The sequence below is a fragment of the Mytilus galloprovincialis genome, chromosome 8 (assembly GCF_965363235.1).
Source record: "Mytilus galloprovincialis chromosome 8, xbMytGall1.hap1.1, whole genome shotgun sequence".
NCBI classification, from domain to species: Eukaryota; Metazoa; Mollusca; class Bivalvia; order Mytilida; family Mytilidae; genus Mytilus; species Mytilus galloprovincialis.
This window is the reverse complement of record NC_134845.1, coordinates 46502600-46517993: the sequence shown is the minus strand read 5'-3', so window position 1 is coordinate 46517993 and position 15394 is coordinate 46502600. Positions and strand designations below refer to the sequence as shown.

General features: G+C 30.6%; 2 protein-coding genes across 3 annotated transcripts in view; one reads left to right on the top strand and one right to left on the bottom strand.

Moving 5' to 3' along the window:
* Window positions 1-9257, top strand: part of LOC143042062 (flotillin-2-like) — a 22173-nt gene extending 12916 nt beyond the window's left edge. Inside the window, exons 6-9 of the mRNA XM_076214302.1 lie at window positions 1624-1838; window positions 4330-4513; window positions 4781-4924; window positions 6193-9257. Coding sequence (XP_076070417.1) covers window positions 1624-1838; window positions 4330-4513; window positions 4781-4924; window positions 6193-6225 — 576 coding nt within the window. The 3' untranslated portion in view covers window positions 6226-9257. The remainder of the gene's footprint in view (window positions 1-1623; window positions 1839-4329; window positions 4514-4780; window positions 4925-6192) is intronic.
* Window positions 9194-15394, bottom strand: LOC143042063 (uncharacterized). Of its 2 annotated transcripts, none has more exons than XM_076214304.1 (8): window positions 15056-15394; window positions 14250-14390; window positions 13635-13735; window positions 12718-12822; window positions 11429-11624; window positions 10967-11056; window positions 10358-10453; window positions 9194-9786 (listed from the first exon to the last, which is right to left on the bottom strand). In XM_076214304.1, exons 1-8 carry the CDS (start codon window positions 15194-15196, stop codon window positions 9517-9519), a joined length of 1140 nt encoding a protein of 379 aa, XP_076070419.1. In that variant the 5' UTR covers window positions 15197-15394; the 3' UTR covers window positions 9194-9516. The 2 variants fall into 2 exon arrangements, with proteins under 2 accessions (XP_076070419.1, XP_076070418.1); XM_076214303.1 differs by having other exon boundaries at window positions 15029-15385.

The window sequence follows — 15394 nt, the reverse complement described above, 5'->3', positions numbered from 1 at the left end:
AGATAGGCTTTTGTATAAAAAAGAAGAGGTGGTATGACTGCCAATGAGACAAGGAAAATATAGATAGGCTTTTGTTTAAAAACGAAGATGTGGTATGATTGCCGATGAGACAACTCTCCACAAGAGACCAAATGACACAGAAATTAACAACTATAGGTTACTGTATGACCTTTAACAATGAGCAAAGCCCATACCACGTAGTAAGCTTTAAAAAGTCTTTGTGCCTGTTTATAGCTTTAAGATATAAGTACTTTTGATTCATTATTATATGTAGAATACCATTTTTTTTTAGGGTAAAGGTATAACAAGAATTAAAATGTTCAATGAAGTTGAAAAGTTTTATGGTCTTTTTGCAGAACTGGCAAAACCATGAAAGTTCATTTTATTCCTTAATCCACAAAAATAGAATTTTGGCGGAACAAAGAAAATTCTGAAAATAAATTCTGTGAAAATTAATGTATGCTTTCGATACTTTCTAATAGCTAAAGTGGTGGTCGGTAGGTCAATAATGGTATAGTTTAGTTTTAACAACATAAACAAAAAGGTGTATTTTATAAAATGACTGTCATGTGTGTATATCCCTATTTATTAGTGTCAAATAGATTATGAGAGTACGGTACTCTATCAGGTAATACCCTTATTAAGGAGGCGGGAGGGTTAAAAAATTCAGCAAAAATTTAAACGTTTTTTTTCATTACAAATTTTATTATCACAATATTAGTTGTTACTTTACAATATGGTACAAAAATCAACCAAAAAAATCAATTTGTTTTGGCCCCAGATGATTTTAAACATGTTTATAATATCATTGAAAAAGCTCTAAATTATCTCCCTTTGGTAAAAATTGTCATTTTTTTTGCATTAAAATTGAAATATTTTTTTTAACTCATCCGTGACCTATATTTTTTGTTATTTTTTTTCAAATAAGCTGTACTTAAACTATTGTAAAATTTAAACGATTTCTGTAATTTAGTTCTTTTTTTATTTCGGTATTACCTTTTTTACTCCTATTAGTTTCACAGAAAAAAGTACCTTAACAAAAATGAATGCTTCTTTCTAAGGCAGATTGTGAGCCTAAATGAACCTTGACCCCATATTTTTATTTTATTTTTCTGTTAATTATAAAATAAAGTTTATTCATAGAAAAAAATAGCAAAATCCTATATTTAAAAAAAAAAATGATTTATAGCCGCAAGCCCCCTTAACTAGTGACAAATAACATAAGAGTTGTTAATCAGTCTTGATAATTTTATAACTTAATTAGTAAGTACATTAAAGTTCCGGTCAAGATCAATAAATAAGACTTTATTTAGGTAAACAAATCAAATAACATGCTTCACAATTTTTTAATACTTTATATGCAACAATATCAGTTTCAGCCAAAATAAAAATAAAAACCGCCAAATTTTTTCGTATACTATGTTGCCCCTAATTCGAGAAATTTTACACCCACTAAAATAACCCGCTATACAGTTTATTAGAACAAATAGGAATACTAACTATTATACTAGATATGTATTTGAGATGTAAGTCTTAACAAAATGAAACAGAATGTCAAGTTATTACAATATTATGGAAAAGTTAAAAACCTAAGAATTAATCAATTGTTAAAATTATTAACAGAAAGCTGAAGCTGAATTAGCCTATGAACTGCAAGCCGCTAAAGAAAAACAGAAGATCAGAGCTGAAGAAATAGAAATTGAAGTAGTAGAGAGGAGGAAATTAATTGATGTTGAAGAAAAAGAAATTCTGAGAAGGGAGAAGGAATTGATAGCTACTGTTAAAAGACCTGCTGAAGCACATGCTTATAAGATGCAGTTGATAGCTGAGGGAACAAGGTAAACTAATGTGTTATGGAACAAGGTAAAATAGTGTGTAATGAAACAAGGTGAAATAATGTGAGATAGAACAAGGTAACATAATGCTGGAGAGAACAAGGTAAACTAAGGCTTTAGGAAACAAGGTAAACTAAAGTATAATGGAACAAGGTAAACTAAGGCTTGAGGAAACAAGGTAAACTAAAGTATAATGGAACAAGGTAAAATAAAGTGTAATGGAACAAGGTAAAATAATGTGTAATGGAACAAGGTTAAATAAAGTGTAATGGAACAAGGTAAAATAAAGTGTAATGGAACAAGGTAAAATAATGTGTAATGGAACAAGGTAAAATAATATGTAATGGAACAAGGTAAAATAAAGTGTAATGGAACAAGGTAAAATAAGGCTTGAGGTAACAAGGTAAAATAACACTTGAGGGAACAAGGTAAAATAAGGCTTTTAAATTGAAAAGCAGGAAAAATTAAGATGATTTTCAAAAAAAAAAAATATACTGGCAAAATGTCAGTGTTTAAGCTAAGATTTAAAGACAATTGCACTCAGTTTAAAGATGGAGGGGATGTCAGAAAGGTTTCTAGCCTGAAATTGACAACTTGATTATTCTTCTAGTTAAAATAATTTGTATTTATTGAATAAATGATTATTTCCGTATTTTGGGGTTGTAAAAATGTTTATTCCAGTAGGTAAAAATGAAGTTTGTTGACATTGAAAAGTATTTATACAGTAAAACCTATACAAACCAGCGGGCTACGGGACTATGAAAAAGGGCGGGTTTGGACAGTGAGCCAATTTATTCAGGTTTCCGTTTTGACCAGAAATTAATAACTTTTTTGTTTTTGTTTAGATAATTATCCTTGTATGGCAAAAATTCCTCTGTAGAATCAGTCTCCAATTTGGCAGTTTTACTTTCATTTTGTGGTCATTGATTTCATTTGCATCAGAATCCTCGTGTTGTTTGAATTGTGACACAAGAGTTTTGTTTCCATCGTTCATTTTTGATGAGGAATAGCCGATTAAAAACATAAAATCTGTTAAACAAAATTTCATCACTATCGAAATATTGTTGTACAATCTACAATATCCATGGAATGTAGTCATCCGGGTGTTCTTCACTATCAAGGTTATTGATTGAGGGTTCATAACAGGGAAACAGGAGTTTGAAAAACGCAATAAAACTTTCTTACTCCGCGAACGTGTCTTTCAGTTTAATTGACTCTTTTGTTATAGTGTTTCAATAGAACATCTCACTAATGTACCATGCGTACCTTCATGGTTTAATAACCAGCTTTAAATTGCTTATCATAAAAAGACATCTTGTATAAACAATTATGTTTTGATTGCATATCAATCAATACTGTTATTATTTAAAATTAAATACAATAACCGGTTTTGACAGGTAATTATTGATGTAATTAAGAGTATTTGGACTGCATTATTAGACCAGAATTCGGAATACACAGGGTCCGGTTTACAAAGGGTATTTTAACAAAAACTTTGAAAGGAAAAAATTGGGACTTTGATATTCGGCCAGAATGGAGAGGAATCCAGTTTATTCAGGGTCTGGTTTACTCAAGTTTGACTGTAATTTATTGATTTATTAAAAATAAGATTGCATATGGCAGGTCTGTTAAATTTAAAAGAGGGGATCAGTGCAACATATTCAAGTTTAAGATGTTAAACATTGTTTGAATTATCATCTGTCCTTGCTACTTAAAAAAGATTTTTGTTTATTATTAAAAAATGTTTTGTCAAAAGTTAAAATAACATAGATATCATACTTTTAAATGAAATTCATGCAATTAAACTGCATAATTTTATGTCTTTATTCTATATATACAAAAATGTCTTAAATTTTATATCCATCATTTATGATTTAAGATAACAGTCATATTCATTTCTTCTATACTACTTTTAATAGCCAATTCGACTTTTGTAATGCTGTGGCAAATTACCAAAATACAAACAACAGTAAACAAAGTCACAAACCACAACATAAAAAAAAATTAGTGAGATACAAGAACCTAAAAAAAAAACCAGCAGTGATCTCAGGTGCTCTGTATCCTGTTCCACATTTTGCACCTGTTATGTTGTTCAGGCAAGTGTAAGACTGATACTCCAATCCTGTAGATCACATTTGAGGAAAAGAGGATGTCATTGTGGTTAAGACAATTATAATACTGTATAGTGGGTTATTTTTGCGGGTGCAGAATTTTGTGATTTTCATTGAATAAGGTAAACGAAATATTTTGGCAGATTCCAAACTTTTATCAATACTTTAGCAGGTGCTCTTTTAAATTGGAGGAATTTATATTGGCAATTTTATTTAAACCAGGAAAATAAGCAAAAATTTATAACCCTGGAAAAAAAAAACCTCCATACAGTATATAGCTTATAATCTACATTTGTTAAACAGATACTCCATGATAATCAGCCAACTTGTATCGATTTTATTATAGATTGAATATATTCTACACAGTTTTGTTTTATACATAGGACACAAACAGTTGAGGAGGCCAGAGCCGACGCTGAGAAGATTCGATTGATAGGTGCATCTGAAGCTGAAGCTATTGAAGCTGTAGGAAAGGCGGAAGCAGAAAAAATGAGATTGAAAGCTTCAGCTTACAAACAGTATGGAGAGGCAGCCATGTTGTCTTTGGTCTTGGAAACACTTCCAAAGGTAAGAGAAAGTTGTCAGTGTACAAACATTATTTTGTTAAAAATTGTACATTAAAAATGTATTCATATTAATGAACATAAAAGTAGTCAAAAAAAGAAATTTTTAACATGATCTGAAAATAGTAAAAATATTTTATTTTTTGAATTAAATTTAGCAGCCAGAATTTGTTGATGAATTGATTGTGTCTATGATGAAAACTTGTAAATAAAAGAGTATGACTCCTTATGAATACTAAACATTTTATTTTTCATTGAAAATTATTTTTAGATTGCTGCAGAAGTATCTGCTCCATTATCGAAGACAGATGAGATTGTGTTGGTTGGAGATGATAGAACAACAAGTGAAGTCAGCAAATTGGTTAGTCAGCTCCCACCTGCAGTCCAAGCTCTTACTGGTGTTGATCTTTCTAAGGTAAGTTTTCTTACTTAGCTGATTGGTTAGTCAGCCCCAACCTGCAGTTCAGGCTCTTACTGGTGTTGATCTTTCTAAGGTGAGTTTTCTAAGTCAGCCGTTTGTTATTCAGCTCCCACCTGCAGTTCAGGCTCTTACTGGCGTAGATCTTGCTAAGGTTATAAGTTTTCTTATGCAGTCTATGATACTTTAAAAATGACTAATATTATAGGTTATCACTGGTCATCTCAAAAAGATGGCTTTTCTTGTTTGAGCCGGTACAGCGAAAGTGAGAAAAGCAATCGAGTGGAGATGACCAATTATAATCTGTTTATTGATGTTGTTAATTTTATTGACAATGGCACATACACCCTTAGTTTCTAGCAATAATTTTTCATATCACTCTATAGCTACTGTGCTGAGAAAGGAAATTATTTGTCAGTAAGGTCAAAGAAAGATTTCATGAAAAGCGAAAAAAATCCATATCAATACTTGACAATCTTTAAGAGAAAGTCAGTGAATTAAGATTTAAAAGTTGTATGAAAATAAGAAGATGTGGTATGTTGCCAATGAGACAACTCTCCACCTGTGCAAATGGTGTAAAATTAAACAATTACAGGTCACCATACAGCCTTTAAAAATGGTAAATACCCATTGTACAAGACTTAGATACATAAACATTTTACAACTTTACTCAGGTAAACTTACAAATACATGATAATTATAGCTTGAGCAATACAAAGCACATTCACAATTTTTTGTTTAAAATAAACCCATATCAAAATAGATTAAAGAAATCAGTCTTAACATTTTTGGGAATAATGACAGATTGTCATGTTTCTGATTGGAGTTGAGTTTTTATTTATAGAGTGTGTTTTCCTTACAAAAATGCATACAATTGCCACTTAGCCATGGCGTTGTCAGTTTATTTTTGATTTATGAGTTTGACCCTCTGGTATCTTTTGTCCCTCTTTTATTCCCATCTTCAATACACACTGTATTACATTTGTACACGAATTGCACATTTAACAAAAATGTTTAAGCTTAAGTGATTTGTATCTTGTTGTTTTATACACACAAAAAATATGACACCTTTAATAATGTTTCAATAAGAAAAGTTACAAAATTCTTCTTTACAAGGATTAAACACATTAGGAACAAACTGTGTAAAAATAAATAATAATGAAAGATAAGTTATAATGAGATTTGCACAAACACTGGACCTACTCATGTACTTTTTGCATATCTAAAAATTAAAACTTAACCAAAATATAATTATTCAATTTCAGATGTTATCAAAGATACCAGGAGCTACTTCTTAGACTGGTTTCCAGTCCAGTTACACACCTCTTTATAGTGACTTCATTTAATGAACCATAAGACATAAGACTTTTATATGTAACTTATTTCACTTTTATTAAGAAATGACTATCTTAATTGTTTTAACTATTATCAATTTTTTAATGGTAAGAATAGCTTGATCTTAAATAATATACAACTTGTGTTTTTGCATATGTATGGAGTTTTACTGTAAGCTTTAGTTCATTTTAAATACTTTGACCTGTAAATCATGCCTGTGTGTGACTTACTTTTAGAAAATATGATTTTTTTTATTTTAACATACTTGAATTGTATCAAATATGAACAGTTTCTGATTACTGGATCAGAATTTTCCTGATGCAATTATTAACATACGTGCTTTCATAATGCATTTATTTACAAATGTTTAGCCTCACCTGATGCAAATATTTACAATTCTTCTCCATAGGTTCCTTTGTTTAGTTTATCACTTATGAAAAATAAATTACTTCATGGATAGGGGAATAATTGATCAAAAATCTAAAGAACTTTTTATTTGACTCTTAATCTACCTCTAGCAAAATATATTATATCTAATAATTTCTGAATAATATAACTAAGTATATACTGGTCTATATGCCTGATTTTAAACCATTGTTGTGCATGCAATTTATATGTATATATCTATTTATAACCTTTTGTGTAAACATACCTGTTTTATTTGTATATAACCTGTTCACAATGTACATGTACATGAATTATGTTGTTAAATTGAGATGAAGGTCAAAACTTACTTACTGTGACTAACGATATAGCCATGAGTGGTCTAAATTAGTCTTTTTTATTTAGATTTTAGTGTCAGATTTATGCAGATAGAGCCTGACCAATTATCTCAATTTAACATTTTTAGTGATATTTTTAACTTTGTACTATGTTCCAATGTATCTAGCATTATTTTAAATTATTGACAATCATTTTATTCATAGCACCTGTCAGTAGATACTAAGTAGTCATCACATTTTGTGTTTCTGTGTCTTTTCAGTCAAAATACATACAAATGTATTGTTTCGTTTTGTAGTGTTCTTCATGTTCTTATTAGATTGCCTTCTAGTCATAATTTCATTCACCTTCGCTAGCCAATCTTGAAGAGAGCGGTAGTGGATCATAACCCTTGGCTAGCGAAGATGAATTTCATTTTGTCCATGGACAGAAATAATTGTTATTTTTTTTTTACACTAAAATGTACTAAATCAAAGACTGCATTTATCAATCTGAAGTTGACAAAGTAAAACTAATGATAATATTTTTGAGTATGCAATTCTTACTGCTTTTGGATAACATTTTTTTTTAATATGCAGATCTCATTCAAAAACAGATAATTGAATGGCAAAGTTAATCATTTCTTACTTGATTCTATGTATTGAACTGCAGTATTGAATATATCATTTATTAATGTTAACTTTTGATAAGCAATTATGTATGTTTTGTCTTTATTTTACAAGTCATTTTTTTTTTGGCCCACCAGGTTTTTATGAAAGGAATTTTCTAAATTTCCCATGATAAATCAATAGAGACATCATGCTGTAATGTTTTATTACTACACTTGTTAAATAAATTCCACAGTCCTTTTAAAACCTCTATGGAAATTATGTATTTACATAGTTTTAATGCTGAACTACAAATTACTTTTTAAAGAGAATAAAAAAGTCATGATGAAATAATTGCGATCTTGAGATCCAGAAATGCCTTGAATGCTTTGTAGTTTTAGATTATTAATATCATCGATGACATTCAGCACTTTTTTGTACATTAGAGCACAAACTAAATATAGTATCATCTTAACTGTTTTAATCCTTAAATATGTTACTACTTATATATATGCTTCTTCATAAAAAAAAAGTATATTTAGATATAACATGTTTAAGAATTGTGAAAATCAGGCTGATAATCATTGGATGTTTTTTAAATATGCATATTTCATTCAAAAACATAATTTCCATAGAGGTTTATTAAAGGTTAGTGTAGTTGAAAAACTCTAGCTGTTTTAAATGTTCTAATGGTACATGTACGGATCTATCATAACAATACGATTGTGAACAGACTGAATGTTAAAATGTTGTATGTTTTAATTTTTTTATCTGATTATTATCTTCTACTAGTATCGTATATGATTTCCTCAGGGAAGATTAGTAGTTGTAACTTACTGTGTTTACCCTCTTTTGATAAAGTGTGTATAATCATTATTATAAATAAACATTACTATCACTTGAATTGTCTTTGGGGTAGCTACTTTATTCCATCACACTTCTTAGTAAATGATATATAGAAGTAAACATTTTTTAAAAGCAATACATGATCCATTTTGAAGTATTAACTGCTGAACTGAATCCATCCATTATATTATACTTCAATGTAATTTTCGATATGTTAAACAATAAGTACTTAAAGTTCAGAGTTTTAAACATTGCCCAAAAAAAATATACATTCATAAAAATAGATATAATAAAACAAGGGATTTGTTATATTTTAACAAAGGGATTTACTGCAGGGTACCAGTAAATATTGAGCTTTGACTGATAATTACATTTATGTAAAGCCCCAGATCGCACCACGCTCACCGCGATCTAAAATAAATTCAGATCGTACTGAGGTTGCGGTATGATCGTAGTGTGATCGTGGCCTAGTGGGACTGCGGTATAAGTAGATATCCATAGATATTTAATTGAAATTCTCAAACATGTGGAATCCAAAAACATGAAAAAATAAATGTATATCATAATTAATAATACAAACAAAACTGTAATCTGACCCATAAATGTAAAATTATCACTTGAAAATCCATGTACAATTATTAATTCTATACAATTTAGCTGTTTGTGGCAGCTCAGTCGTACTTGTATAGTTGCTAAATGAAAAATATATTGTAATGTCAATGTAGCTGTAGCGCTGACACTTTTTGTCAGCAAAAAAGGACTGAAAGTTAACCCAAAGTAATGTTAATGAGTGTATTTTATTATATCACAGTAAATTTAATAAAATTATGATAATAATGAAATAGATTGTGTTCATGATATTGCACTGTTGAATGGATTTGCATAGGTATCATTCACGGTTGCAAGATTATTTAATCAGCTTTGCTTTCTTCACATTTGGTTTAACTCAAGCCATTGCTCTCTTTTATAGAACACTGTAAAATTTTCAGAAATTTTAACCAACTGAAAATGTAAAAAAAATATCCCTTGACAGTTGCACACACACACGCATTCATTCACACTCACATACTCATATACATTCAAATGATCACAATTGCATATTTATTGACTTTCAACAATTCCTTTACACAAGATGGGTCCATTCCTGTTTAAATAAACAGCAGGCCATACAACGTAGTTGACGTAGTCACCATGTTTTCTGAATGTTGAAAATGAATGTTGATCAATAACATATCCATATCTGAGGTCAAAGTCCAAGAAAATAGAAGGATTCTGCACGTTCATAATCCAGCAAACCTCAGCACATTTCTTTATATAGTCTGTCGCAGCAGTCCCAAAATTTTGACCTCTTGTAATTCGTTTAGTACACAGCTAAAATAGAAATTAAGGATCTTCTAAAGAATAGGTATGTATTTGAATACCATAAGATCTATTACATGATTTCCTCTTGTTTTTTGTGTGTTATTTTTTTAAATTATAACCTCCAAAATATTCAAGATAAAGATCAGTAAAAAAATTCTTTAAGTCGACTATTTAAACATGCTTTATTTGATCGCAACCAGAAATAATACAAATAACATAATAGTTATCGCTTCAGTTTATTTTGTGGTTTGAAAATAAATATTAATCTGTGTATGCAAATGTTATCTCGATTGCCACTCTCCTCCCGCCCGCACTATCCAAACAAAAATTCTTGTAAGTATAATGTACTGTTATCATCAGCGACAAGCTTAATAGCACCACACAGAGTTTCACTCCCAAAAATGGTCTTTAACAACGTTGTTAGCTTTCTTTTGTGCTTCTGTGTGTATTTAAATAGAACTTCAACTTCCATACCATCGCTCGGGATATTTTATTGTTACTCCAAGTTGCACTTTCTGGAGTAAACTCACATGCTCAATTAAAGGTAACATCAAGCACGCGCTTTCTGGTGTATACTCACCTGCTCAATTAATGGTAACGCCTCCTTAGCTGTTTTCTTCTGATATGTCCGAATGTACTTTTTACATTTATCTGATAATGATACAACAGCTTGCGACTGGAATAAAGACATGAAAAACGATGTATTCAATGATAAATAACTTGTTTTGAGTTAAATAATACTTTGTATCTAGTTTGATGTATTTCACTAAATCTTTTTAGATTGGTCTATAAGTTTTTATTTCTAAGTTAACTGTATCCCGGAGTTTTAATTTTATGAATCATAGTAGCTTATGACTCTGAATACTGAGAACTTACTTTGACAGTTTTTAAAAACATAGCGTAGATCGCACCTTTTTAAGGATACATCAACTTTAGTTTATTCAAGTAGTAAAATAGCCAGTTAGACAGCTCTCAACCAGAGACAAAGGAAATATAACAGCTATTGGTCATTCACACAATGGCAATTGGGTTCTTTTGATAAGGGAGCTGAGTTATTGAAATAATATTGTATTGGCAGAGACATATAATACATATATTAATACATATATTGTATTATATGTCTCTGGTATTGGTAATGGGAAAGATATGCAAATGTTTTTTTAACTCATTATTCGGTTTGAATACTTACTTGCATAAATTTGAAGAAACATTTGAGTGTGTCATCTTTTATGTTTTTTCTTTGTTCTTTTGTTAGTGCCACGCATGTAAAATAGCATTCCTGTTAAATAAAAAACACATTTTTAGAATATGAATTAAAAGGATTTTCATGGTACTTGCATATGAAATAAGAACACAAAAACAAACAAACAAAACAGATGCACTATCTAAAACTGTCTGCTGTATTTTCTATTCTAAAAACATCTATATAGAAAAATCGGTTAAAATAATTGATCAAATATGAATGCTAAAACAGTCTAATCAGATGTGATTTCATACCATGTGACATATGCATTGTCGTCTTTTTTTCTTCATAGGGCTAATTTGTGCTATGAAGTTATCAAATGGACAGAAGTAATATAATACATGTATAAGTATTCCAAAGCTAGCTTTAAGTAGTGTGTCAAAAAAATCTTTTTTATAATCATAATACCTTGAGCCATCTTCGTAATAATTCAATAGCATGGTCATCTGTATATCGTTTAGTGAGTTCAGTAAAACAATCATTCCACTCGTTATTGAACACAGACTTAAACACTTCAGTTAAAACTGATGGTGTGTTTGTTTGTTCTGAAACCGTTCGGTCTGTGGATAGACCACCACTTCTGTCCGTCACTAGTCCTTCCGCGCTGTATAAATGAAATAATATACTTTTGAAAAAACAATCATATGGCAATGTCACCAAATGATCACTGAAAAAATATGTGCGTTCGATTTAACCTCATTAAGGTGTAAAACCACCATTGATTATCCCCAATTAGTGTTTGTTAAATTTGCACTTTTCAAAAAATAATGTGCAGAAGTTATCTTTGTTTCAAATACAGAAATACTTGGCATGAGTTAAGTTTTATCCTGTCCAATACTATAAAAAAAAAAAATTCACAGAACATTTCATTGGATAAAATAAAATAACGTTCACTGGAAGTTATTCAATCAAATTTCTCCCCTTATCTAACCTGTGTACAAGGTTTAGGAACCATGTAAACTCATGTTTACAAAATATTCTATAGAAACCCTAAATCTATAATAATAGTGATTTGAAATACATAAGACATATGTTTATTAAACAGAAATGTTTTACTGCAATAAAATGTAGGATGAATTTCCGACAACTGTCACGTCAAGGGAATATTTTTTCGACCTCTTTTCGTATACAACCGGATGTGACGTACCCTGATTTGGTGGTATTACACATAAAATATATATTGATTGATTGATTGATTGTTTTGTTTAACTTCACTTTCAGAACTATGAGCTATATCGTGGGGGTCATTTTTTATAAGCAAATAACACAGGAAATCACAGAATTTCTGCAGGAAACTAACATTACTTGTCAATGAAGATTGGAGTCGTACGGACCGGACATGCCAAGTGCTGGGGTCACCTCACAGCCTGGGTGTTGACACGCTTAAGGTAGATAAACTACTACGACCACTAGGATATCGAGACCAACGAGACCACAATCTATCGAATTGTTGGACAGGAATTTATCGAAAGGAAATAAACTTTGAAATATATATATATATATAGCTAGAATATTAAGTATAATATATACCAATTAATTCTTTTATCCATTTAGTTTGTATAATATAAACTTCATAATACCAGAATAATAAATGTTACATTTAGCACCAACATACATTTGTAGTCCACTTTTGACTGTTTTAAATGAGATCCTAAAAGAAATACGTTCTTAGTAATCATAAAACATAAATGTAGTACCTGCTTCCAGGAATGTCAATTTCGTCCATATGTTCAGCTATCTGTTTGTCAAGCTCCAGAAGCTGATCAACATCTTTATCCATACTACTGTCTCGTTCATTTACTCTGAAAAATGTTTGGCAAAACTTTTTGGAAATTATGGTCCTCAGTGCTCTTCAACTTCATACCTTTTGTGACATTTTAACTTTTTTAATTCGAGCGTCACTGATTAGTCTTTTGTATACGAAACACGCGTCTTTTGGATATATAACATTTTATTCCTGGTATCTATGATGAGTTTATATCGTATAAATAACACACATATATATATATATAGGTAAAAATGTTGCTCAGAAAATATACAACACTATACCAGTTAATTTTCACTCTATGACTTTCACTGTCACTCCTCCCGGTATATTTCGCGCCTCTTTTAAAGGAAAGGGAACGATTTGGTGGAAATATAAAGCATACAATTTAAAATCATCTTAAACAACTTTCGAACACATGTTTTTCAATAAAAAAGAAATTAATTTATGTAGATCTTTCGCCGATGAATAAATTGAAGAAAGGTGGACGGTATTTGGGCTACGACAAGTGGGTCAAACACGACACGTATCCTTGGTCATGTACATGTGTAAGACGGTAATGGTCAACTAAATTATGTTTGCATCTGTTAAAATTCGAAGGATGATCTCACCATTACCAAGAATAATACTTAGGTCAAAATCATTGGAGGTAGGACTATTTGTCTGTGAAATCATAATAGGAAAAGTAATGCATTTGTTATCATTACGACAAACCATTTCGGAAAATAGACCGATCTATCACGATAAATTTAGGTCGATAAAAGTTATTCAAATCTTCTTTTTGTATTTCATCAATGTAAAAAAAGAAGTGAATAAAAAATACTGTGACGTAATAATACCAATACCTACATATATTTTGGAGGAACATTTGACTTTTCAAACTTCCTTTTCGTTTCTCTCATTTCGTCCTCTACCAGCTTCCGTTTTATTTTCTCCTTTTCTAGAGCTTCCTACAATGCATAAGTAAAATTAATGAATCTATCAAGCTGCCATTATCGACATTCCATTTGGGGTAACGAAATTTCTGGCTTAATAATTTACAAGTGATACATAAATTACGTTCGTTAAAATCAAAAACGTCACAACAGACACAAAAGAGCGAACGAGTTGGGAAATATAAACACCGTTAGTTGGTGTCAAAGGATCATCACCATCCAAAAATGGAAAATCAAATGATTGTGCTAATAAAAAGATTATATTCATTTGCAACATATTTTTACGTTTATATACTGTAATCGTGTAGATACTCATATTGTCGTGTATTTTCGGAGATCAAAAGGATAACGAGAATGGTTGTCTTGATGTTTTGGTCCATCGAGCATGCTTGACTCTCCTCCGACGCCTTCATATAACTCTTCAATTTGAAGCCATTTCAAAATAAGGAACACAATATTTAAGCAAGCATATGTTAGTAAACTTATTTTCTATTTACATAACAATTATATTTTTGTAAAGTTTACCTACCAGTAGGTTAATAGATTTTAACATTTCCATCTCTAAGGTTTTTCTCAGCTCGAATTCAATAGCCCTCGTCTCGGGAGAGGTACTCCTTTTGATTATCGTTGTCGTCTGCCTTTCCTTCAGTTTCTTATACCCAGCACTTTCCTGAAAACAGACCTTATAATCATTAGATTCTCTTATTCAGTAGTTTCTTTAAAGAAAATTTTATTGGTTTTGTGTTTACATGTGTTCTATATAAATATTTGCATCACTCAAGTAACGAATGTATACTGCTTAAATAACTTCAATATTTAAAACTGTGTAAAGAGGAAACATAAATGTATCATCCTCTAATGATACGATTAGACAAGGACGCATGAGTCGTGTGTGGACTGCCGAAGCTAATGATAGCAATTCTCTTTATTTTATTTGTGACATAAACACGTGAACGAAAATAATTTGTATCAATTCAAGATTGCAGACACGCAACTGGTTTTTTTTTGGGGGGGGGGGATTTTGCACTGTAGTTTAGCATCAGTTTAACTTGAAAGTTAGAAACAGTTGGTATATACTTCTTCTTCGGGTGCCGTATACGGTGCAGGGAATGCTTACTCTTCCGGAGCACCTGATTTCACTCCCAGTTTTTAGTGGAGTTCGTGTTGTTTCTTATTTATTATTTATAACTGTTGATGTAAATGTCCTTTGGTTTTTTGAGTCTTTGTTTACTCCTTGGTTTTGATTATTGTTATTGTCTTCTTACATATCAATATAATATCAATGTCAAATAATGTATTATTACTTACAAGTTTTCTATACATCAGTGTCAGTACCTGTTCGTACGACTCATAGAGAGTAGAGTCTGGGAGTCTGGACCATAAACGTATAGCATAGTCTACTTGTTTAATCCATGACTTCATTTCTTCATTGAGTCTATCCAGTTTACACTTCAGTTCATATTTGAATCTACTCATATTTATCTAATTTCTCAAACTCCAAAGTAGATATATCTCGAATAATTATAGTTTTATTTGTCAACAATGAATAAGTAAAAACTGCGTTCAAGTACGAATCATTGTTGCGTGAAACAATTTGAAGGTAAACGTCAAAAAACATAATAAGTTTCAAAACAACTTAAGCATGCACACTGTCTTTTAACATTAATAGAAATA

Bases quoted from the DNA above. Each gene is read 5' to 3' on its own strand.
- LOC143042063 (XM_076214303.1), bottom strand. From the start codon at position 15,196: ATGAGTAGATTCAAATATGAACTGAAGTGTAAACTGGATAGACTCAAT. The intron at 11,625-12,717 runs GTACTACATTTA...TCATTTATACAG, and splicing joins ATTGACATTCCTGGAAGCAG to CGCGGAAGGACTAGTGACGG. The intron at 10,454-10,966 runs GTAAGTATTCAA...TCTTTATTCCAG, and splicing joins GTTTCTTCAAATTTATGCAA to TCGCAAGCTGTTGTATCATT.